This window comes from Manis javanica, chromosome 10 (assembly GCF_040802235.1).
Source record: "Manis javanica isolate MJ-LG chromosome 10, MJ_LKY, whole genome shotgun sequence".
In the NCBI taxonomy this organism is placed as follows: Eukaryota; Metazoa; Chordata; class Mammalia; order Pholidota; family Manidae; genus Manis; species Manis javanica.
Genome location: NC_133165.1, coordinates 673,107 through 697,758, shown reverse-complemented (window position 1 = coordinate 697,758; position 24,652 = coordinate 673,107). Strand labels below are relative to the sequence as shown.

Here is a 24,652-nt window from a genome sequence, read left to right as displayed (position 1 = left end):
TGCCCAGGGCTTGCCTGGCAGCCGGAGTCTTGACAGCCCTCGGGGCCCAGGTGACGGGCCAAGGGGCCCCAGCACTCCCCCCTTTCCAGGCCTCTGCGGGCAGCTGGCTCAGGCCAACCCTGGCCTTTGAGTCAGCCATGGATGTGTATCACTCAGCAAGCAAGGCAGCCAGCGGGGGTCAGGCTGCTGTGCCCAAGGACCGGCAGCCGCTGCTTCCCCAAAGCCCCTTCTCCTCCTGCCGAGGCCTGTGCTGCCCGTGTGGGGGTGTACCTCTCGTCCAGGACCTGCATCTGGTTCTGGGGCTGGGAGCTGGGGAACTGCAAGGAGCAGGGTGTGGGCTGAGCACAGACACCGGGGCTCTGGGGCCAGGGGTCAGGGATTTTCTGGGCCTGGGCAGCGGTGGTCAAGCTGGACTCAGTGCCCAGGTGGCAGCTCCCTGGCGCCTGGGACAGTGACAGCTCACCCTGTCAGGGCCCCCGGCTGCCTGCCGCAGCTTCCTCAGCTCTGAGTCTTGCAGCTGCACGCAGGCCCGCACCTGGAGCAGCTCCTGCTGCAGGCCCAGCATGGCATGCTCACAGCGGTCCTTGTGTCCCCGTAGGACCCACCCAAATGCCAGTGAAACCTCCCCCGTAGGGAGGCCACCTGGGCCTGCAGGGCAGCCACGCTGGCTGTGAACGTGGGCCGGGTTGGGCCAGGTGTGCCGAGTGCAGGCAGCATGCATCTCCTACCCGTCCGCCGCGGGGCTCACCATGGCTCCATCCGCTTCCAACACTCGGGGGTGTCCTGCTCCGGGATGGAGGCAGAGGACACCAGGTGGCTGGACTCATAGCTCTCTGAGACCTCGTCCAGACTCAAGGGCACAGAGCTGCCCAGCCCTTCCTCCAGGGGGAACCCCAGCTGGGAGTGGGGCGAGGCCCCCTGCTTAGGGTGGCTATTAGCCAGTTCTGCAAGAAGGCACCTCGGGGCTTGTTACTTGGCCTCCCAGGCCCATGAGGGGCACGGGCGCCCAGACAGCCGGGGTAGCAGGGGCCCAAACCATAGCAGGACTCACGCAGGCAGCCGGCTGAGCCCCACTAGTCTGCCTGCAACAGGAAGCTCGGGCCGAGGTCTGCGCCCCTGCCTGAGGACACAGCGCTGGGCAGCAGGGGCAGGACAGCCCCCAGCCAGCTCGGGGGAGCCTGAGCAGTGAAGCAACCTGGGGTCAGGAAGCAGAGCCGCCCGTGTGGCCCCTGCTGCACAGGCACCTCCCTGGCCTGTCCTCCCAGATCTGCCCTAGTTGGCACCTGGCTCACCTGTGGCTCAGGCCACTGCCCCATGGCTGCTAAGCCAGACACGGGGGGGGGGGGTTGGGGGGAGGCAGGGCTCAGAGCAGAAGGCTCAGGTGCCTTGGGGGGCCCCTGGGCGCTGAGGGGGCTCCTCACTTCCCTTCTCTTCCTGACGCCAGGTTGGGGACCAGCAGGGACTCTTCTGAAACCCCCTCCTCCCCAGAACCTTGTGACTTCACCACTTAACTGCCAGTGAAACCTGAGCCCCGTCTCTCCCCTTCCTGCAAGGCCTCCCAACTGCTGGCTTCTGGAAGGGTCCAGGGGCTGTTCAGACCCCAGGCAAGTGCTGCCGGCCTGGGTGGGAGCGATCGCTGGCCCTCTGGTCGGGGCACAGGAGGAAGGCCAGGAGTCCCAGGGTGGCAGAGTACAGCCAGGCCCACCTGAGCCGGACGCCCTGGGGCGTGGGGGCCGTCCCAGGGCCGTCCCAGAGCAGGGACCTGGGCACCTGCCTGGGCTGCGCTGGCAACCCCCTCCTAGCAGCCACGGCAAACAAGTAAAAGAGACTAGGCAGCAAGTCTCAGTCCACTTTATTTAACCCAACGTTATCTAAATATTGCCATTTCGACAAGTAATTGTCTCAAAACGGTAGCAAGATGCTGCGCACACCTTCCCCAGCTGAGTGTCCGGCGCCTGAGGCGGTGTTTCACGTCCCACCCCAGGCCACTGTGGCCCCTCGGCCCTCACCCCGCCAGGGGCCCCGTGCTCTCCCTGAGGTCACGCAGGCCCTCCCGCCGGGGGCGGACCGAGGCTTCCCTAGGTGAGTAAGGCTTCAGTCAGCCCCTCGCCCAGGCAAGTGCTGCCGGCCTGGGTGGGAGCGATCGCTGGCCCTCTGGTCGGGGCACAGGAGGAAGGCCAGGAGCCCCAGGGTGGCAGAGTACAGCCAGGCCCACCTGAGCCGGACACCCTGGGGCGTGGGGGCCGTCCCAGGGGGGCTTCCCCACGGGGCACGCCTGCCTGTGGCCACACTCGAGCCAGACACCACGGAGGCCCGGTCCGGGGCCACCCCTGCCCCACGACCCCACAGGTCCTGCTGCCGGACTGCGGTCAGTGCTGCCAGGGACAAGGAGGCCGGCCCCGGCCACCCAGGTCCAATTCCTTTAATTCGCCAGTTCCAATCCCCCACCCCCACAAAAGGGGCCAAAACCGAGGTGTCTTTGTTGTCTAGAAGTGGGCTGGGCACGCGGGAATCACCCCAGGACAGCCCCACAGGGCCGGGGCGCACAGGACAACAGACCTGCCCTGCCTGGCACGGGAAGGCGTAGCACACTTTCTGCGGGCACACCGACTCATCCCAGAGCCCGCCTGTCCCAAGACTGGAACTGAGTGGCTCTGGAACATGGCCCACGGTCCTCTGGGATTGGGGAGGGTGTGCTGAGACCCTCCCGCCCAGCTGCTGCTCACACAGGTGCAGAGACAACCGCTCGTGTGGACTCCAGCTCAGGGTCGGGGTGCAGAGGCCAGTCTCAGCTCTCTTCCAGCTGGGACCCCAGCACAGAGCCTGCTGTATGAGGGGGTGGCCCAGGGGTGCCTGGGGTGAGTCTGGGCGGAGCCGCTGGAGCCTGTCCTCCGAGGCATCGCCCCAAGCGTCCAGGTGTCATCGCTGCGGCAGGCCGAGCCGAGGGGCACAAGGTCCAGGGCCCCACTGCAGCCTCACGTCACCCAGGCTCGGGTTGGCAGGCACAGGCAGCGTGGTCCCTCTGAGCCGGCCCGAGTGACGGAGCACAGAGCCACGGTGGGGCCCATCCTGGGGGCCTGTAGCCCTGGACCCAGGGACCCAGCTCACTCGCCATCTTACACACACACGCGGGCACACAGACACACACACACACAAACACGCACGTGCGTCCTGAGCTCTGGAGGGTGCCGGATCCACCACCGCCTGGGCACGAGGCAGAGACCCAGGGCCTCACGTCTGGGCCAGCGCCAGCTCCTCCAGGCCCCCCTTCCCAAGCCGGTACCTGGCCAGGTCCTTCCTGGTCACCAGCCCAACCACCTGTGGGGGCAGAGCCAGGTCACGGTGTCTAGTATGCCCGTCTCTGCAGAAGCCCCTGCCCTGCGCCAGGAAGCAACAGTCCAGGGAGCCCTGGCAGTGGGCACGTGGCCGGTTGGGGCCCCAGCTCAGGGCCCCACACGAGCTGAGAGCCAGCGTGTGCCTGTGACCCAGGCAGGCAGCTCAGGGGCCCGCACCCCCGCCCAGGGCTCTCTCGGGCGGGAGGCGGAGCGTGGAGGCTCACCTGATTGCAGTTGTCCACCACCACCAGGTGCCTGAGGCCCAGGGCCCGGAACAGCTTGAACACCCGCGGCAGTGACGCCTCCTGGAATGTGAGCCTGGCCTCAGCCTGCTGGCCACACAGCGCGGCCCCCACACCCGGCACGGCCACAGGGAAGGGCAGAAGGCACCGGTCCTGCGCTTGGCCAGCTCCTCCGGCTCCCCACTGACCCCCACCCCGGGCCAGCAGAGGCAGCAGCCCCACGGGGTTCTGGAGAGACTCGCCACCGGGCAACCCTGGAGCGGGGCCCCCCGCCGTCTCCCTGTGGCCGCGGGCACCTGGGGCACTGTGTAGGGGCAGGGGTTCATGAACTCGGAGAGGTCCACGGTGCACCCGCGCTCATCCTGGGACACGTGGATGGACTGGATGGGCGGGAAGCGCGGGTAGGCGTCGCGGAAGTCCTTCAGCCTCAGCCGCCGCCGCACCAGGCCCGTGTTGGACCGCTCCACGAACACCTGTGGGGGGCGGGCAGCGGGCAGCATCGGCCCGGTGCCCGGCCCGCCCCCACGTGCCCGCCCCCAGCTACCCTACCTTATGCTTCAGCAGGACGATCAGCTGCGAACGCAGGATCAGGCCCCGGAGCCTGGCTGGCTGCGGGGAAGGAGGAGAGACTCCGTCTGTGGGGCCGGGGCCCTGGTGGGGACCCGGCCTCGAGGCACCGTCCCCTCGCCGCAGGCATTTCACCTGCACAGCTCGCTAATCACCGAGCATCCGCCCGCCCGAGGGGCAGCGGAACCAAACAAGCAAGGCAGAGAGGAGCTGGGGGCTGCAGTGTTTGGGGGAATTGGGAGAAGCAGCCCTGAGCTGGGCAAGCCACCCTGAACCACAGGTATGTGGGGAGGGGCAGGCCACACTCCATCAGGACCTCTCCTGAGAAAACGCACAGCCACGGTGCCTCGGTGGACCGCAGCCTGGGGTGTGGCAACACGCCTGTCACGGGCCCGTTTGTTCACGGCTGTGAGCAGGTCCTTTTGCAGCGAGCACTACGCTACGAACCTACAGACAGGCTTCCCGCATCCTACAGTGGGTGCCACCAGGAGCCCGGCCTCCCTGAGAGCCCGCCCCCGGGCACCTGGCTGTCGTGGGTGCACTCCACCACGGGGAAGCCGTTGTGACTGGACGCCGTGCAGCTGAGCACATCCACAACAACGCCCACCTTCTCCCGCCTCCGCAGGCAGGTCACCGGCGTGCTCATCACCTCCCTGAAAGAGCACCTGCCTCGTCGGCCACTGGCCTCGCCGTGCCTGGCCGTGCGGCAGTGGGTGCTGCCTCCACGGGCCCCTCTTCGCACCAGAGTTGAAGTTCAGCAGGCAGGAAGCTGCCCAGCATGGGCGACCCTCCGCGACCCATCTCCACGGACACTGGGACGAGGGCGCAGCCCCACACCCAATGCCCCCGGTCAGGCTGCGTGGAGAGGAGGCCCCAGGCCTGCAGGCCTTCCCCTGACCCACAGGGTCACCAGGCGGGAGGGGCGGCACATGGCCCGCGGGTACCTGGCCGTGAGCGAGTGGGAGGTGACGGGGGCCTCCCAGTGCAGGAAGGGCACGCTCTGCAGCTGGATGTGCACATCGTACAGGCCCTGGGGAGAGATGTGTGACGCGCCAGCTGCGTGCCCCGGAGGCGGCCACGGGGGTGGGCTTCGCGGGGCCCCTCCCTCCGCCTCTGCCGCCAAGCCACACCTCGATGAAGACGTCCCCCACGATCTTGGCGGTCATGAGGACCAGCATGATGGGGAAGCCGTAGGTCACGTTGCTGGTGGCCTCCATCATGATGACCGTCAGGCTCAGCGTCATCCTCACGATGCCGCCTGTCGGGGGGTGAGTACCTGCAGGCCCCGTGGCACGCCCCATCCCGCCCACTCTGTGCCCCGTCCATTCGCCCTCCAGGCTGCCCTCCGGAATGGAGTGAACACCCAGCCTCTGTATCCCCAGGAGCCAGGTGCCCCCACCTCGGGGCCCCACCACAGCAGCTGGGACTCACCCAGCTGGGCGGCGGCTCCCATCAGGGCGTACTTGCCGGGGTCCGCCCAGATCTGTGGGGAGGATGGAGGCGGCGTCAGCCCCCCACCACAGCCTGCCAAGAGCAGGCCACCCAGGCCCCAGGCCCAGCAGGGAGTCCCAGTTTGCACGGGCCTAACGGTGTGCCACGGTGCTGCCTCACGGGACAAGGTCGGGAACACCCCAGGTGGGCACGTCCTCCTGGGGGATGCGCCCGCTGGAGTCCTGGCGGTGTGGGGCAGGGCCCCTCCGGGCATTGAGGCAGGAGGCTGGTCCCGCGGGTGCGGGGACCACACCTTTGCAGAAGCCCTGCACCACAGGGGCACAGAGCGGGCCCAACAGGCCAGCGTGGACGAGGCCTGAAAGCTCACTAGAGGCCAGACGCCTGGGCCACAAACTCAGACGGGAAGCTGACCGGCAGCTGCCAGGGGCTGGGGAGGGGGACAGACGTGACTGCTTAGTGGGGACGCGTCTCCTTCTGGGGGATGAGAACATCGAGACTAGACTGCCAATGGTCAGCCAGCTCTGAATGCGCTACATGGCCACTGAACCACATGCTTTTAAAAGAGTGGGTCCTGTGGCAAGTGAATTACACATGTACAAACCTGTGTCTGGAAGGACCCCCAAGCAACGCACGACCAGAGTCTGTGGGTGCAGAAGGGGTACCGGAGGCTCACTGAGGCCTGCCTACTCTCACTTGAGATAAATAAAAAGAGAATACTCCAAATAAAAGCTAAGTGCCAAGGTGGCCAGTGACAGCAGGAAGGCAGGGCGCCTGGTACCCAGGCACCACTGTCCCCAGCCCCTGGGCTGCCAACCCTCCCATGGCATGGTCTTTTACAGTGACAGTCTGTGCGGACTGCTTGCGTGGACTGTGTGCGTGGACAGCTAAGCTCCCAGCAAGTCCCCGTCAGAACAGCACCAGCTGGAAATCTCCAAGGCGGAGGAAAACCCCGCGAGGTAAGGATTCTCCAGTCCACCCGTGCTCAGGGCCCTGGGCCCCTGGCCTGGTGCGTGCAAAGCCTCACACTCACCGCAGCCCCCGTGAGGTAGGACAGGGATATGCCAAAGAGCCGGCCCCAGGCGGCCCCGATGAGCAGGGACGGGATGAAGACGCCAGCAGACACGGTGAGCCCGTAGGTCCAGCAGGCCAGGAGGAAGTAGACGAGCGTGAAGAGGCCGAGGGTCATGGGGTTATAGGAGCCTAGGGAAGGTTGGGGTGCTGGGGCTGCCACATGGACTCACACCTGAGCAAGGCCACCCTACCGGGTGCCCCATTCCTGCCTCCCATCACAGCCCAACCCCGACACCCCAAAGTCTCTCCATCCCCAGAGACCAGAATGCCGAGTCTCGGAGGCCCAGTCCTCCGAGGTGGGCCTGGTGCCTGGGCAGGATGGTGACCTGAAACTGAGGGAAGGCTCCCCTTGAGATCTGTGTGTGAACAGCTGGCATGGCAGTGCGGACCACCGACGTCTCTCAGGGGCTCTCGGCGCCTGGGGGAGGCCGGCAGCCAGCACAGATTTCCAGAACAGGAGGCTGCTGGGCGAGCCCCGGGGGCAGTGCCTGCAGGCCTGGACCTGCACGACAGCCCCGCTCGGTGCCTCGCAAAGAGAGCTCCGCCTCACCCCACTTTTAGAAAAGCCTTTCTGTTACATTCTGTGGACTCCTGTCACAGGTGCACGGAGGAATAAGGCCCAGGAAGTTCCTTGTGGCCTGGTTTGTGACAGCAAACGATTGGAGACAGCCTAAGGGTCCCACACAAAGGGCAAGACAGTGTCACGGAGCAGCCCCAGGGGAGGCCAGCTGGGGGCCGCGGGTGTGCGCAGCAGGCGCTGCCGTGGGCCTGCGTGCTGCAGGCGGGACAGCCGCTGCCCGGGACGCGCCCTGAAAAGCAGTGGTCGGCGCCGAGCCCACTGCTCGTCAGCAGTGCATGTAGTTGCGGGAGGCTGGCCACAGCCCTGGCATGCAAGTCACCAGGCTGTTTTTTGACCAAGAATGACCCGTGCAGTACCCAGAAGGAAAACATCCCAGGAGACAAGACTGTCTCACGAACCAACGCCCGAGCAGCCGCCCTCCCGGAAGGGCAGAGAGGTGCGGGCAGCCTGGCTGGGCTCCTCCAAGGCCCTTGCCACCAGCTGACTCCTGGGCTGCCAACTCCTGTCCTCCAGCGCACCCTGCCCCTGGCCAGGGCAGTGACCTCTGGCCTCGGGACACTCAGCCAGAGGCATCACCAGGCCTGGGCTCAGGCGAACATGGCCGACAGCCCGGAGCACAGGCACACACCTGGGGGGTCGTGGAAAAGGCCGACCACGCTCTTCTCTGGGGTGTTGAAGAAGGCTGCGGCCATGGAGTTGTACTCGCCATCCGCACAGAAGAGCTGCAGGGTTGGGGGGACAGTTCAGCAGGTGGAGTCATCCTGTCTGGGCAGCACTGGGCACACACACGGCAGCAGGGAGGTAGGACGCAGAGCCAGGCCTGGGGTGGTGAGACTTCCATAGGCAAGTTTAGCCCTTTAGGAGCCCTGGGCTAGACAGCAGGTCTGTCCCTGGAGCATGGGGACCCACGGGCCACACTGAGCTCACCCCCAGAACTCACCCATTAGATGCCTGAGGCAGCAGGCCCAGCCCCTCCCGGGCTGAGCAGAGCCCTCCGAGGCCCCACCTGCTGCTGGGGGTGGTTCAGAGCGCCGCTGGGCTGTCGACAGTGCAGCCTCACCAGCCCACCCCTCAGTCTATCCTGCTCTCTCGGCCGCCTGACCCTCTGCAGACGCACCGGCACGCTCACGTCTGCAGCCTCACCCCGCCTGGGGCGCAGGCCCCCTACCTGGAGGGGGTAGGACACGGAGCTGCCCTGTAGGGGCTGGCAGTCCCGCGATGAGTAAATCAGCACGAAGGCGACCGTGGCCGTGACGGCAGCCACCAGCATGGCCTCGATCACCTGGAGGCATGGTCTGTGGATGTACCTGGAGCACACAGCCAGGAGGGACCAGCTGCAGGACGCCAGGGCAGGCAGAGGACAGGGGCAGGGGTGCCCACGGCAACCTGAGCTGGGCCTCAGCACACTGACTGGGAGGTGACACAGCGCGCTTCATCACCAATGCCCCCCGACTCCCTGGTGGGCGCAGGTTACCCACTGGGCACCCAGTAGCAGTGTCAGTTGGTGCAAGAGCACAAGAAGGGCCCCTAGGCCCAGGACCCACTCAAGAACCTGCTCTCCTTACAGCTGAGGCCTTCCACAGGGCCTGCGCCAGCCCGACTGCACCCAGATCCCAGGTCCCCACAGACCAGGCTGGGGAGGGCGCAGAAAACCCCAAACCTGGGGCCCTTCTGGGCCACAGGGGATTCTCCCTGCCCTGCCTGGGGGGCCGCCCCCAGGCCTCTCCTAGCTTGATCGCCCCCATTCTGTGCCAGTCCGTCCCCCCCAAACTACCATGGAAGGCAGCACACAGGGCTTCCGACAAGTCCATTTCCAAAAGCCTGGGGACACGGAGGCACCTGTCAACTTGGTCCACAAAACAGAGGTTTCTCACCTGATCCGAAACATCGTCAGCCAGTAATTCAAGGCATTGAACACAGCCCCAAGAACACCGCCTACAGCCAGGAAGGAGGCACATAAGGGGATCAGGGGGGAGGCGGAGGCAGCCTGGGAGGCGGGGGTGGCCAGGTGAGCTCTGTGCAAAAGTCCGGGCTGCACTGTGTCCCCGACAGACGGGCAGACGGACAGATGGCTCCTCAACACCTCAGCCTTCCTCCCGGGGAAAAAGCCTCCTCACACAGAAATGCACGCTGACCAGGCACGACCTACTTCTCAGAGGAGCCCCCGCCCCAGGGCCCCACCAGCGGAGGGGAGCACACCACCCCACCCCAGGCCCCCAGGAGCCACACGGGCAGGACGCGGAGGGCAGCCGGCTCAGGCGGCCCTGGAGCGGTGGGCGGGAGTGGGGCCGACCCGCCACACACTCTGCTCCGCCGGAGGCTCCTGCAACCCCCCAAGAGTGACGGGGAAAGGGGGGCTGGGCAGGCTGGGTGCCACGCGCTGGCCCTTACCCACCACGCCCATGGCGATGAAGATGGGGATCTCGTGGATTGTGTACACCATCGTCTGCAGGGAGAGACCGGACGCCCCGTGAGGGGCCCCCGCTGCTCAGGCGGCCGCACGCACTCGGCCCACAGGCTCAGAGCCTCTGGTACTCTCTCAGGGCCGCGGAGGCCCTGGGGGACACCACTGGGCGCCGCAGCCAGCTGGGGCCCCTCCCACACCAGCTGCTCGGGGCAGGGCTCAGACGCCCCACCGGGCTTCCCTCTGAGGCTTCCACCTGCTCCCCAGTGGGGATGGCGGAGCTTTTGCTGAAGGAGGGCATGACGCAGGGGAGCCCTGGAACACAGCTCGTGACCCCAGACAACAGCGAGCTACAACATCCCCACGGGCACAAACCATGCCTGGAGTGGCTCCCAGCACACGGCGTCCCAGCGACGGTACACCCGGCCCAGGCCTCCCCAGAAATGCGGCTGGGCCTCCTCGCCCACTGTCAGCTGCTGCCCAGCACCCAGCCTGCCAGCCTCAGTGTCCCTGCCAGCATCCTTGGGAAGCTGAGCTGGACCTGCAAGTGCCTGCCGGGCGATGGGCCTCTCAGCAAACGCGGAGGCCAGGTGTGTGCTTCACCAGGGCCCTGCCACCCAGCCCCCAGAGCCCGAGAGCTCAATCCTGTGGCTGAGCGGGATTTCCCACAGGCTCCAGGCTCCGCTGGGCCTAAGGAACACGGCCCCGGCCCTCGCTAGGAAAGGCCCAGCAGGAGCAAGGGGACAAGCCAGGTACCTCTGTGTCGAATCTCCCGAAGTTAATGAGGCCTGGGCTGGACAGATCCCAGACGTTCCCGTGGTAAATGCTTAGCACGAAGTTCAGGGTGAAGGTGGAGATCATGGAAGCGAAGAACTGTGGGCAGAGACATGGGCGCCATCAGAACGTGGCCTCCAGCTGGGGCTCCAAGCCCGCCAGCCGACGCCCTGGAGGATGGAGAAGGGGCCCCAGAGGCTGATGGGAAGGGGACTGCCCCTCGTGCCAGGCCAGCTGGGTCACAGCTCTGACAAGTGTTGGGCCGAGCCGGTGACGGGCCAAGGAAGGAAGGGTGTGGAGTCTGGGGGTCCCGGTGAGTTAGCAGAGGAAGAGGGCAGACACACTGATGGGGGCGGAGCGGGCAGCAAGAGGACAGCCAGTGGCTCCAGTAGGTGCCTGCAGAGCCGGGCCAGCATGGACTCATGGGGCATGGCTCCCACCAGCTGGACAGGGACCTCAGGTGAGAGCCCCAGCGCACAGGCAGAGCTGGGCAACGGCTGTCCACGGGCACTCACAATTCTCCACGTCAGGAACTGGTTCCAGAAGGAGGCACCCTCCTCCAGGCTGAACAGGACCCCACCTGGAACGACAATCAGCCCAGCCCTGAGTGGCCCATGCAGGCCACAGGAGTACCACCCCCACTGCCGCCTCAAGCCCCAAGGCCCTGGGGCAGCCAGCCCGTCGAGGCAGCCGGGGCCCCCTGGGAGGCCCCCCCAGCCGGCACTCTAGGTCTGCAAGCACCAAGACCCCTTCACACAGCAAGGAGAGCGTGGCGCCTGAGCACGGGCAGCCACGGGGCTCGCCAGACCGCGCGGGGAGGCAGGGCCGCCCCTCCTCACCCACAGGGGCTCCGAACGCAGCAGACACGCCGGCGGCAGCTCCTGCCGAGACAAAGTCCCGCTTCTCGGTGTCTCTGCGGAAGTACTCAAAGATCTAGAACAGGGTGGAGGGGGATGTTCTCAGCCAGCGTCTCCAAGGGCACTCATCTCAGAGAGGGCGAAGGTTGGCTGAAGGCCCAGGACAGGGCCAAGGGAGGGGACACAAGGGAGGGGGCCCTGGGCAACTCGTCAACTCCTGGGGCCTCGGGAGCATGGAGCTGGGGCGGCGGCGAGACCGAGAGCATGATGTCTCAGCCACAGCAGGGGGGCTCCGCGGGCCGCAAGAGCCACATACTGAAATGCACTGACTCCAGGACACCTCGTGAAAACCCAGGGACCCAAACACTGAGGACATGCTCTCAGCTTAGGGACTCTATCCTGTGAAGTCACTTATTGCCTCTGAAATTCACACATAAGCCCAGGGCAACACACATCAAATCACTGGCAATGTTTTGGGGAAAGGAGACAAAATATCTCTGAAGTGTATCTTGAAAATTAATCATCTTTAATTCACACACATCGTTCCTGACCTCTTTCCGCGTTAACCTCTTCCTGCAGGTGCTGCGACAAAAGCTGGGGGCCCCAGCAGAGCATGCCTGCTTGGAGCATGAGGGCCCCGCTCCCCCAGGGCCCTTTGTGGTCACCCTCATCCCCGACACTGCCCCCCGGGGCTGGAGGAGCGGGTTCACCTTGAAATCCCGCTTCAGGGACGTCGACCTGCCCTGGGAAATCCCAGCAGCAATCACGGAGCCTGAGTGAATCATCGGTCCTTCCTGGAAGACACAGGGCAGCGCTCAGGCCACAGGAGCTCCTGGACCCACGGCCTCGGGCCACGCCGTGCTCCCTTACCTTCCCCACAGCCAGCCCGCCCACCACGGACAGGATCACTCCGGCCACCTTGATCACCAGCGTCTGCAACACAAAGGAAAAGACATCAGCTCTCTGCCCTGAACCGGAGCAGCCAACTGCGACCTGACGGCGTGAGTGCCCATTGCCACGGCAGGCGCCCCAGGGCAGGCCCTGGCTGGTTCTTCCCTGCCTTCATCCGTCTCCAAATGACGTACGCTGAGTGTCATGGACCAAGAGGCTGAGGACATGGCCACCCCCGCTCCGCAGGCCGCTGTCTCCCAGGTCACCACACACCACCTGGTCCCTCCTGAGTGCCCCAGGTCAGACACCATCACCAGCGGCTCCTGCTGCAGGTGATGGGCACAGCCCTCCTGGCCAGCCCGCCCCCCGGGCCATGTCACCACAGGCTGACCCACCACTGAGCTCCCGGCGCCCCTGCCCCACGGGGCAGGAGAGCCTGCAGGCTGATTGCCAACTGACACCCAGAGGTGCCACGGGAGGGACCAACATCCTGGCCCACACCAGGGTGCTGCTGAGAACTTGATGCGAGCATCAAGGGAAATCCTGAAGGCAGGAAAAGCCCCTGCACTCCAGGACCCCAGGAGCTGTCCTCATGCAGAGAACACGAGCGCGCTGCCGACGCTGCCGCGCGTTACTTAAAAATAATGCGCAGAGAGGAAGTTTTCACCACTTTCCAGGAAGCTGGCGCGGGATCTGCCCAAAGCCCAAAGACCAGTCTGGGGTGGTTCTGGATGTGCCAGTGCACAGACCCCTCAGCGCTGACCTGGCGAAGAACCCTGATGCCAGGTCACCTCCGTGCCTCACCTTGAGCCGAACCACGTGAGGAATCTTCACCCCGTTGAGGAAGCACTTGATCTGGGGGATCCCGCTGCCAGCAGCCACCGGCTGGAAAGAGGCAAGCAGGTGCTGAGCGGGCTGCTGGCACTGCCACCGGGCCCAGGAAGCCACAGCCACCGAACCAGGGCTGGGACGGCCAGGCAGGGAAGCGTCCTCTCCCCACCCCACATGCACAGTGACACCCAGGGGGGCAGATGCTGCAGAAAGAGACAGGGGCAGGAGCTCCCTGCACCCTCGGGGGACCATGCACTGCGCCCCAGACAGCTTCTGGATGCCTCCCCTTCTTCCTCCCGACACCCCATGGTAAGGAAAGGTCAAAGAGTGAGGCCATGGGACGGAAGCCTCGGGGGGCAGCCCCCTCCTCCTGGATCCGGGCCGGGCCTGCCGTGCGTCTAAGGCCCTGTCCACCCAGGGCAGCCCTTGGCTGGGGGCTGCTGCTCACTCCTGTGGTCCCGCACGTGTGCCCAGCACGAGTGGTGTGGGGACAGGTCAGGGTGAGGAGGCCCAGGGGCTGCTGCCTAGCCGCGGGGATTTCCGGCAGAAGCCATGGGTGGGGGTGCTGGAGGGATCCCACCCAGCCCAGACCTGTCACGGCCTCCTTGTGGCCGTACCTCTACGAAGGCGACGATCACAGAGCCGACGAGCACGAACGAGGAGTTGAGTGCGGCCCACAGCAGAAGGGAGGAGGACAGGCCGCCCGTCTCCGTGAACCTGTCGATATCTGCGCTCGTCAAGGACACTGGCGGCTCAGCCACTGGGTGCCGCAACCCAGCCTCCTGGGCCCAGGGTGCCACCCCGGGCTCCAGCACACGCCCGAGCACATGAGGGCCAGCCATGCTACCTGGAAACCTCAGCGACACCACACAGCCCAACTGACAGGCAGCGACTCAGCCAGCCGGCATATGCACCGGGCTTGGCACTTCTGCAGGCCTGGCTCTGATCGCACAACCCCTGGGGGCCCTCGGCTGTGCTGCTGGGCCCCCCACCAGTTCTGTGGGGGGGAACTGCAAAGGATACTGTCCTTGACGACCTTGTATTTCAGGCCGGCCAAGTTCTCCACCACGATGTCGATGAAGCAGGCCACGAGGCCCGTGAGAATCCCGATCATGGCGCAGATGACCCAGCGCTTGATCTCCACGGTCCGAAAGGCCTGTGGAGAGGCCCGTTAGCAGGGAGTGTGCCCAGGGGCTGCCCTGGTGCCAGTGTAGCTGGCCCTGGAATTCTGCTGGCTGCCACTGTGCGCGGCACGCTGCACTCAGGATCCCAGGTCCTGGGGAGGTGGCCTCCAGCTGTCTCAGACACAGCGGAACATCTGCAGCAGGCACATGTGCCCAGTGCCACGTGGGATGGGCAAGGGTGGGATGCACGGCTGCAGCAGCCACAGAGCAGCACCCAGAGGCCCCAGGCCCCCCGGCCAGCACACTCACTGCGTGGTTGATCCGCCTCTCCTCGTCCAGGAACAGCTGGTTCTCGCTGCTGTCATAGTCCAAGCTCTGCAGACCGGGCGGTACAGGGCATATACTGACCCCAGCGTGCGGGGTCCCCCGGGGGCGGGAGGCGGGTTGGGAGGGGACAAAGTGCCCGGGGTGTGCATGGGTCAGGAGCGGAGGGAGGAGGCCCACCTCGTACTTGAGGGACAGCAGCTTCTCGCTGTGCGGGACCTCCCTGGGGAAAGGGTGGGGGGGATCCGCCTCCTGCAGAAGGAAGACAACCAGCACATTCCAGAGTGAAGCACAAGCCCGGGCCTCCCCCCGAGACAGGACACCAGCCACACAGTCCACACGAAGTCCTCGACGAGGCACCACAGACCAGGCCCACGGGGCATGGCCATGTCAGGTGTGTCCCAGGGATGCAAGGTTGGTTAGACCTCTGAGGATCAATTAATGTAACATGGCTGGGGTATGACGAGAAACATCAAGGGCCTCTGTCCTGGATCCTGGCCCCACTCCTAGACCCCTCGGCACCCCTGGACTGGTGTCTTCTGTGTGCTACTAAGACAGATGGGGGCCCCTAAGTCGTGGCAGGGTGGGCTGGTCACCAGAAGACCATGGCGCAGCGTTCCAGCCCGACCCTGACCCTAGAGATGGGAGACGGCATGGAGGTTGATTGGTCAATGACTTTACCAGCAGTGCCTGTGTAATGGGGCCTCCATGAGACCCTAACTGAGGTTTGGGGGCTTCCAGGTTGGTGAACACATGGAGGTACACGGGAGCCCCACGTCCCTTCCCCATAAATCTGCCCCAGGCGTCTCTGCATCTGCTGTTCCTTTATGACGAACCAGTAAACAGTATTTCCCTGAGTTCTGTGGGCCCCTCTAGGGAACTGTGGAACCCGAGGAGGGGGCCGTGGGAACCCCACCCTATAGCTGACGGCTCGGAAGCACGACTGACCGCCGGGACCTGTGACTGGGTGTGAGGTGGGGGTGTCCGGGGGACTGAGCCCTCAGCCCGGGGGCCTGTGCTAATGCTGGGCAGTTAGTGTCGGAGTCGAGTTAAATGGTAGGACACCCAGAGAATCAGAGAATTAGTGAGAAGAAAAGCCCCACACACTTGTCAAAGTGATGTAAGAAAAAACTTCAATGCTGTTTTAACAGAACAAAGGACAAAATACACATGATCATCTCAATAAAAGCAGAAAAAGCATCCGACAAAAATTTGACGCCCCCTTCTTGATAAAAATACTCCACAAGCTGGGAACAGAAGCAAACTTCCCGGACCTGCTGGAGGCACCCATGGAAACCCACAGCGAGCGCGTCCCCAGTGGGGAAGGACCAGCAGCTCCTCCCGGAAGGTCAGGAACCAGACCAGGACACCCGATCCCACCATTTCTGTTCAACACTCTGCCAAGTCTCAGCAGGGCCATTAGGCAAGAAAATGGGAAAAAGGGAAAACGGCATCCAGATGGGAAAGGAAGAAATGAAACTATTTGTAGTTGACGTGACCTTGTGTGTAGAAGTCCCAAGAAATACTCCAAAGATTAAATCAATACTGCAGTAGTAAGAATGAAGGACACAGGTCAGTCACCAAAACCGCACGCCTCTATGCACGTGCAGCGAACAAGCTGAAGGAAATGAAGCACATTCAGCTTGCAACAGCATAAAAATAAAGATAAAAGACTTATTTCTAAAATGGATTCACCAAAGGAGTACTGAACTTGCACACTGAAGGCTATGAGACATTCACAGAAACTGAAGCCCACGTAACTGGAGAGACGCCCTGCGCTCACAGATGGGAAGACCTAAGAGTCGGTGTGACCCCTCTGCACTCCCAGCGACACGGATGAGAGTGACTGGCTGACACAGAGCTCCGTGCGGGGACGCAAGGGACCTTGAACAGCCCCGACCACCTTGAAAAAGGAGAACAGAGCTGGAGCACTAGAACTTCCTAGTTTCAAAGCTTATCACAAAGCAAGTCACCAGGAGAGTGTGGCAGTGGCCCAAGGACAGACGCGGGCCGACGGAGACCTCTGAGGACCCTTTTTTCCCCACAGGAAACGGTGCTGAGAAAACCGGACATCCACATGCAAAAGAATGAAGTCGGACGTTATCTGACACCACATACAGAATTAATGAAAAATGATCAAAGATCTAAAACCATAGGCCTTTTACAAGAAAACTAGGAGTGAATCTTTACAGCCTTGGATGAATGCAAGCAATGGAAGGAACATGCAGACGGGCCTTCCCCAAATTCAAGGCTTCTGTGCCCCAAGGAGGGCCGCCCACGGGAGAGAGGAAGTCTGCATCGCGTGGGTCTGATGATTGATTTGGTCTAGAATATGAAGATCTCTCACAAGCAATCACAAAAACAGAAGTGCTCTGATTAAGAAATGGGCACAGAATCTGAACAGACATTTCTCAAAATGAGACACACAAATGGCCACCCCACACCGCAGGCCGTGGGGGAACCAGAGAGCAGAGCCGCAGGACGCCCCGGAGGAGGTCAGGCTCAAGGGTGGGGCTCAGCAACGGCCCCAGCACGGGGGAGGGCGGGGCATCCCTGCTCCCCAGCACCAGGCACAGCACTCCCGCCTGCACGCGGCACTTCCCACCTCCAAGCCATGGCTTGGCCTCCGGGGACACAGGCCCTCAGAGAGGCCTTCCCTGGTCACCCAGGCGCCGGGGCACCTGCAGCCTGCCAGTCACTCTGTCCCTGAGCCCTGCCCTGCCCGCCGCCGGCCTTCTGCCAGGCTGCAGGGCCATGAGCACAGGCCTCGTCCTCCCTGCGAACAGGCCTGAGACGACAACCACTCACCGAGTCCAGAAGCTCATCGTCCAGCTCCACGTTGCTCATCTGTCCAATCCGGAAGAATGACGAGTGGGACGACTAGAAGCAGGAGAGAAGTCACAGGGCCGTGCTGTGCCGGGCCTTGCCGCCCACCCCAGGCCCACCCCTGCCATTCGCACCTGCCACCGAGAGGCCCAGGCCTTCCTCTCCCAGAGACCCCGCTTCCCTTGTGCTGAGGCGCTTCAGAGACTGGAGACGGGGCATCTGCCAGCCACCAGGACTGAGGGCCCTGGGAGGGCCACACCGTGTCTCCTGGCTCCCTGACCCCAGGGGAACCCTGGGAGTGCAGGGCCCCTCCTCCAGCCCCCAGGCTTTCTCTGTGCATCCCCTTGTCATGAGACTGAGTGGCTCTGGTAGGCAGGGACCTGTCACAGGCCTCCAGGCCAGCCCGCAGACACACAGAGGCACCTCATCTCCCAGGGCAGGAGCACCCCCAGGACACCCCCTCTGTTATGGGGCCAAGCTCCCAGGCCCAGGGGTGGGTCCGCCACAGAGGAGAGACCACGCACACAACTGCTCTCGTGCCCACTGCCCGGGCACGCGGAGGCTGGCCCTGGGGAACAGACACAGGCACCAGCTCATGTTTATCCAAGAGACAGCCAGCCAAGCTTCAGCGTGTCAATCAGATGTTGCAGGGAACATACTAGAACATGACTGGCTGCTTCTCAGACACACAGATGTAACCGGCGCCAAGCACTGTATGGGGCAGCCCCACAGCAAGGACAGGAAGGGCAGCCCCCCATCCGCGGTCACCACCGTCCACGGGCAGATGGCCCCCCTGGCATCTCATCAGAGCCTGAGAGCAGCCAGCCCCACGTCCCGGTGCCCGGGGCACCACCTCACTTCGTCCCGCTGCACAGCACCGGGCGCCACACCATCAGAGGAAGGTGAGTGCAGGGTGAGCTGTTCTGAGGTCACGTTCACGCAACCCTTCTGCAGTGCCTGTTATGGCAGCTCTGTTTCTGGTTAGTTGTGGCTGTTATAACTACACTTCAGCACAGGGACATAAGCACAGAAGAAAGCACAGCACATCCGGGTTTGGTCCAGCCGTGGCCTCAGGCATCCTCTGGGGGGTCTCAGAACGCATCCCTGCAGGTGGGGGGCTGCTCTCGCGCTGCCTGCACCGTGAGGAGCCCCAGAGGGGTACAGAGTGGAGGGCTTGCCATGAGTCCCCTGGGAAAGCGTGATGTGGAGAGCCTGCTGCAAGTACCCTAGCAGGGCCCGTGACGGGAGGGCACAGGGGTGTTGGGGACACTGGCTGACTCCAGCAGGGATGTCTGAGTCTCCTGGGCCTCGGCCCCAAGCATCACAGCGTCCGTGGCTTCAAACAGCAGAAATGTGCTCCCTGCCGGCTCTGGAGGTGCCCGCAGGCAGTGCTCCCACAGCGGCCGTGGGGAGGATCCTTCCTGCCTCCGCCAGCTTCTGATGGACACACCCCTCCCACCTCTGCTTCTGCTGTCCGTGGCCTCCTCCGTCTTCTCCGTGTGAGTCCGCCCAAACCTCCCTCAAAAGAGGCACTCGGCTCCTGAGTGAACACTGGGCAGGAGGTGGGGGGCTGGCTGCTCCCAAGCAGCACAGGAGTGGTGGGGAGGTGCCCTGGGCCAGTGTGCCTGGCCACATGCCTGACCGTGGAATTGCGAATGCAGCTCCTCGGGGACACCTCCGCGAAGGCGGCCAGGCCTGGCCGACGGGTAGACAGGGCGGCTAAGCCAGGCCCAGGAGGAACTGAAAGTTCAGCTGTGACAGGAAAATGGAAGAACTGATTTGCCGCCTGGCCGGGCAGGGGGAGCCCACAGGAAAAGACAGTCTGCCCACTTCGGTGTTGTTCACGCCGATCACGGAAGCTCAAGGTGATGGCTCCCACTGCCCTAAGGGGGCCCAAGGCTGGGGCTCACAGTGCTTCCTTCAACGTCCGGGCAGTGCCCAAGGGCCAGGCTGCGGCCTCATGCCTACCGGGAGAGCGCGGCAGGACAGTCCAGGTGGACGAGGACTTGTGGCTCGGGTGACAGTGGGTCCTCAGCACCCAGGGCAGGATGCCAGGCGAGTGCGGCTATCTGCACCCCAAGGGAGCGCCGTCTGGACCCAGACATGGGTGAGCGTGTGGGGGGCAGGGTGTGCTAACAAGTCAGGGGCTCAGCCCCACCAGCCCCACTGCCGCCCCTTCTCCAGCGCCTCCATGTTTTTCATCTTTTCTGAACTTCACAGGCATTTCAGGAAGTATCTTTTGTGATGAAAAAAGCCATTTTCTTGAAGTTCAGTGATTCAAATTTCTTCCAATTTTCTTAAATGCAAGTTAAGTTAAATATTAGTTCCTCAAACTACTGACATACACGACAACCTGGAAGAAACCTCCAGGGTGTGATGGCAAGGGAAAGCAGCCACTCCTGACGCTCACATACCGCGCAGTCCCACTGACCTGGCGGGAGGGGAAGGCGCCGTACAGGTAGGATGGGGACATCGTGCTGACAATGTGGCCCATGTCCTGACTGGCGCTGCGTGCCCAGATCCACGTGTGTGAAGTAGCGGCTGAACTACATGCATATGGCGTGCCACTGCCAATGCCCTGTTTCAGCACCATGTGATTGTTATACAAGATGTAACTCCTGGGGGGACAGGAAGGTCCACAGGCCCACTCTGTAATGTCCTGTCAATTTCCTGTAAATCCATAATTACTTTAAGAAAAAAACTTACATGCAAATGGGACTATGTCAAACTGGGAAACTGGCATCAAAGGAAAGAGAGTAAAAAGACCACCTACAAAATGGGAAAAACTACCCGCAGGTCATGTGTCTGACCAGGCCTATTAGGATCTACACTCAACTCCTACAACCCAGCCACAAAGAAATATCTAACTAGAAAATGGGCAGAGGACCTGACTAGACATTTTTCCAAAGAAAACATACAGATGTCAACAGGCACACGAGGAGATGCCCCACATCCCTTCTAATCAGGGACCGCAGGTCAAGCCACAGTGAGACACACCCATCGCTGGGAGATGAAGACACTACCCCAGATGAGACCGAAGTGCTGGTGAGGGCATGGAGAAGCCGGACGCCGGGCGCACAGCCAGTGAGAGCGAGGTGGTGCGGCTGCTGTGGAAAATGTTCTGGCATCTCCTTGGGAACTGGAACCAGAGCTTCCTTATGACCCACAATTGCCCCTCTGGGTAAGTACAAAATAGAACTGAAAGCAGAGTTTGGAGAGACGTCTGTGCCCGCATGCTCACAGCAGTGTGGTCCACAACAGCCAAGGGGCGGGGGCGACTCCGGCATCATCCCCGACAGGTGAATGGATAAACATAACGTGGTCTGCCCATACAACGGGGCACTTGGTCTTAAAAAAGAAGGAAATCCTGACACCTGCGGCCACACGGATGAACCTTAAGGCCATTTTACTGAGAAAGAAGCAGTCACAAAACACAAACATCTACAAGATTCCTAGGGCAGTGGGACCCTAGAGACAGAAAGGGCCAGTGGGTGCCAGGGGCTGGGGTAGGGATTGGGGGTGAGTACCGATGGGGACAGAGGTCCAGTTGTGCAAGATGCAGAGTCCCGGGGATGGCGGCGGGGCTGCACAACAGCGTGAATGCACTCATGCCCCTGGTGCACACTTAGTAGTATTTCAGATGATGAGTTTTGTTTTTACCACAATTAAAACAAATTTTGAAAACTACTTAAAGACCGACTGCCATCTACCTCTGCTGCTGGAACATCTCCCGGGCCCCATTCTCTGCGAGTAGACGGGGCCGCCGCAGCCAGCACCTCCATCAAAGGAAACAGGCTGCCCACAAACAAAGTGTACATGTGACACAGGCCGAGAGGACGGGGAACCAGACGGCAGCCAGGTGCGCAGCGGGACGCGGGGAGGGGAGAGGCCCCGGCGCTGTCACCTCGTGTTCCGCATGTGGCAACCCCCACTGTGGGGTCTCTCTGGACCCTCTGGCTCAGTCTGGGCCCACTCTTCTCCCTCAGCTCTCTGCACTGACCGGCCACGCCAGCACCCTAGTCTGCCTCCCCAGACTTCAAGCATGCTGAGTGCGGTGGCTCTGTCCCACCCACACTGGCCCTGCACAAGGGAGACAGATTCAGGGAGCCCTCGGAGGCACTGAGGTGGCCAGCCTGAGCCCTAAAAAGTGGGGCTGGGGGTGGGTGGACAGACAGGGGGACAGGACAAGGACAGAGGCACAGGGACTTCCTGGAGGGGCTGCCCCTGGTGCTGCGAGCCACGAAGGAGGACGTGGAACTCACCACGTGGAGCAGAGCTCAAGGGGTGGTGGGGATGACAGACGACTTGCCCTGCAGCTTCCCTGCGCCTCCCCGCCCCGAGCACTCGCAGACTGGTCTGTGGCTCCAGGCCACCAGGGCAGGAGAGACAGGGGTAACTGCATTCCCGGAGAAGAAAGACCCCAGACCCGACTCTAAACAGTAACCTGAGAGTCGCACTCCACTGGGTTCTCAGGCAGACCTGCCCAACACCGAGGCCCCCGGAAATGCCCTGCGCTGCATAGCAGATATCCCCCCCATCTCTAACATCCGCCTCTGGCTCAGATTTTCCCCCTACAAGTTCTCAAAACAATCTGCTGCCCACCACATGACCATGACTGTCCGGCTGACCTCACCTTCCTCCTCCCAGCAGCAGACCTGCAGCGACTGGCTGGTAACTTGCCATCACAGGTGGCTCTGAACAGCCTGGTCCCAGGTGGACAGAGGCTGAGCTCAGGCTGGTCCAGACCGCCCTGCCCAGGAGTCTGTGCCAGCTCCCCCACTGGATGGCAACAACCTTACCGTCCAACTCTGGCCATGCTGCCGCAAACACCGAAGGGCCAGAACGTGGCCAGCTCTCAAGTCCAGTTTACTAGAACATAGTAGGGCAGCTGGTGGCCTGGGCCAGCATTTCTGTTCAAATGGCCCTGGACTGAGAACAGCTTGGAAGCTGCAGCACGAGGTGCCTCAGTGCCCACCCGAGAATTCTGCCCACTGGTCCAGAGCAGACCCTGCTCCCAAGAAAGGCAGCGTCAAGGAATCCAATCAGCTTCCCGGGAAGGCACGCAATGAACAGCAGCCCAGACAATTCTTGACGTGCTGCTGTTTTAAACACTATGCAAGGGACCAACAGTTACCATCTACAGGCTTACTCAGCACCACACGCGTACAGCTCGCCTCTGCTGGTCCAGGGCGGTGCCCCTAGTGCAAGTCCCTCCTGTCCTTCCCTTCCCAGTCCGCACAAGGTGGGCTAAGGGTCCTCTGAGATGGGACTCTCCAGCTTCCTGCAGGGCTCTCCCAGAGAGGAAGCCAGCAGCTGTCTCCAGCAGGTCTGACACCCCACCAGGTCTCTCTCCCAGCCTCCACAGCCTTTCTGATTTACTTTCCAAACTCTTGCTGGTCCCCAGCATACACTCCCCTTATCCTTTCTTGTCTGGACTCTTCAAGACTGGATCCAAACGTGATCTCTTCTATGCACGGGGCTCCTCACAGAGCGCTGTGCCTGTTTCTCCATGAGCCTGGAGCCAGCAGGAAAGAGGCCGCTTCCTGCATCTGTGTGTCCCAGGCAAACGCCTGCAGCTGGGCACAGAATAGGTGCACAATAAACTATCTTGTAAGTTGTTTAAGAACAGCTAGTCAGTTATTAAATGCAAATAAACAAAAAAAGGTTGCAAGGATGTTTTAAGGGAATGAGTTTTACAGGAACAGATAAACAAGCTCTTTCAAAGAAAGCCGACTCCTGTATCTACTCGCAAGAAGTGAGAAACCCCAAGCTCTCAGTCCTAAGACGAATCCAAGTTCAACCTCAAAGTTTCCGATCTCTTTACTTGTCAGCCCTTAAAACCAGTCTTACACTTCTGTTCGGTAGACTTACTTTTAATAGAGTAAAAAAGGAGGAAGAAATGTTCCAAGAAATTAATCAAACACCCATATGTTCACCACCCCAAATCAGCCACTGCAGATAACTTCTCACGCAGACACAAAACCACGTCAGCAGAACATTTCAAAGAGCAGATTGACTTCATCGTGTAATGCTCTTCCAAGAGACAGGGGAAATCTAAATATAAGTTCTAGAAGACCAGCCTGATACTTGTGTCCTTCCTCATTTTTAAACACTGTACAAGTGTTTAGAGTACAGATCTAGCAAGAGTTTGAAAAAAAGCATAATCACAAAACAGAGTAACACCCAACAATCAACAGAAAATTGTTGGTAAACTCAAAGCTAACATGGCGCACATACATTCGTGTAAAGACAGTCTCCATCGATGACGTTCTGGGCACATTTCACCCACTCTGGCCTGTTGCTTAGTGTCTGGCTGCACGCTCCACGTTCAGCTAATTGCTAAGGGAAACTGAATCCAAATACCCGTCATTCCTGAACTGGCCCTGACCCTCTGTGCCAGTCCCTGCGGAACGGTGGCAGGCAGGGCTCCTAGGCCACTGGCACGGAAAGAAAAAACTGCTCGTACAACACCCGAGAGTAAGGGCGAGCCCGGCTCGTCACCCGGCCCAGGGCTTCCTCCCAGGACCCCGGAGCCCTGAGCCTCGGCTCCAATGCCAGCTCTGCCACTTGCCCAGAGGCGCCCTGGGCAGGTTCCCCAGCCCGTCCGCCGCTTCGTCTTCACACGGGAATGATCCGAGCACGAGCCCCGTGAGGCTCAGCAGGGACCGCGCCCGCCAGCGCCCGCCTGGCAGAGCGGCCCGTGCCCGCCGCGGGGAGGCTGAGCGCGCAGACGGGCTGCCGCTCCCTCCGGCCCGGCTACGCCCCACCTGTCCGGCGCGGGCCCTACCTGGCGCGCGGCCGGCCCGGCCCCGTTCAGCAACGGCGTGTCTTCGCCGGCCGGCGACCCGGGCCGCGCCGTCCTCCGCAGCAGCGGCGCCGCCTCATCGTCGTCCAGGTCGCGGCCGGACCACGACACCTTCTTGGACACGTTGGCCATGGCCCGTCGCGGTCCCACCGGCCAGGGAAGCGTCGCAGCCCAGCGTTCGCTCTCGGGACCGGGGTTTGCTCTCGCGCCCCGTGACCTCGCGCCGGCAGTCATGTGACCCCGCGCCGCGGGCACGTGACCGCACCACGGCAGCCGCCGAGGGTCCTTCGCGCGCAGCGCCTCCTGGGAGTTGCAGGCCGCAGAGAGGCGCTGTGGCGAAGGGCTCATACTTGACGCATGAGGATAAACGTATATGACGTGTGATGTATTCATCTTGCAGCTTTTTGTTTAGGTTTGATATTCTTGCAACTAAAAAGATCTTGCAAGTTCTTCAGAGGCTCTGAGGCAGAGAAGATAACGGAGCCCCTTCCCCGCATAATTCAAAATAAAACCAAAACTAAAACCACAATAAGAGGAACTCCAACAGGTTTTGAATTTTCCCCATGATT

The 24,652-nt window shown here is 62.3% G+C and overlaps 2 protein-coding genes across 4 annotated transcripts in view; both read right to left on the bottom strand.

Moving 5' to 3' along the window:
- Positions 1-3,115, bottom strand: part of CCDC154 (coiled-coil domain containing 154) — a 9,193-nt gene extending 6,078 nt beyond the window's left edge. Inside the window, 6 exon segments of the mRNA XM_073214147.1 lie at positions 271-302; positions 434-622; positions 745-958; positions 2,010-2,078; positions 2,216-2,375; positions 3,109-3,115. Of these exon segments, the coding sequence (XP_073070248.1) occupies positions 271-302; positions 434-622; positions 745-958; positions 2,010-2,078; positions 2,216-2,375; positions 3,109-3,115 (671 nt within the window).
- Positions 1,836-24,652, bottom strand: CLCN7 (chloride voltage-gated channel 7). Of its 3 annotated transcripts, XM_073214396.1 has the most exons (25): positions 24,066-24,587; positions 17,261-17,332; positions 14,633-14,704; positions 14,438-14,503; positions 14,028-14,160; positions 13,622-13,731; positions 12,978-13,058; positions 12,153-12,215; positions 11,993-12,076; positions 11,265-11,358; positions 10,941-11,005; positions 10,408-10,524; positions 9,639-9,693; positions 9,122-9,182; positions 8,416-8,554; positions 7,876-7,969; positions 6,627-6,796; positions 5,576-5,627; positions 5,275-5,402; positions 5,089-5,174; positions 4,668-4,797; positions 4,127-4,186; positions 3,874-4,050; positions 3,560-3,640; positions 1,836-3,318 (listed from the first exon to the last, which is right to left on the bottom strand). In XM_073214396.1, the coding sequence occupies exons 1-25, from the start codon at positions 24,474-24,476 to the stop codon at positions 3,232-3,234; spliced, it is 2,688 nt and encodes an 895-aa protein (XP_073070497.1). In that variant the 5' UTR covers positions 24,477-24,587; the 3' UTR covers positions 1,836-3,231. The 3 variants fall into 3 exon arrangements, with proteins under 3 accessions (XP_073070497.1, XP_073070498.1, XP_073070499.1); XM_073214397.1 differs by lacking the exon at positions 17,261-17,332 and having other exon boundaries at positions 24,066-24,591; XM_073214398.1 differs by lacking the exons at positions 1,836-3,318; positions 3,560-3,640; positions 4,668-4,797 and having other exon boundaries at positions 24,066-24,652.

Coding starts and splice junctions, on each gene's coding strand:
- CLCN7 (XM_073214396.1), bottom strand. CDS start 24,476: ATGAATACATCACACGTCATATACGTTTATCCTCATGCGTCAAGTATG. Junction 11,006..11,264: donor TGCGTTCGGAGCCCCTGTGG/GTGAGGAGGGGC, acceptor TTGTCGTTCCAG/GTGGGGTCCTGTTCAGCCTG. Junction 9,183..9,638: donor CATCGCCATGGGCGTGGTGG/GTAAGGGCCAGC, acceptor TCCTGGCTGTAG/GCGGTGTTCTTGGGGCTGTG.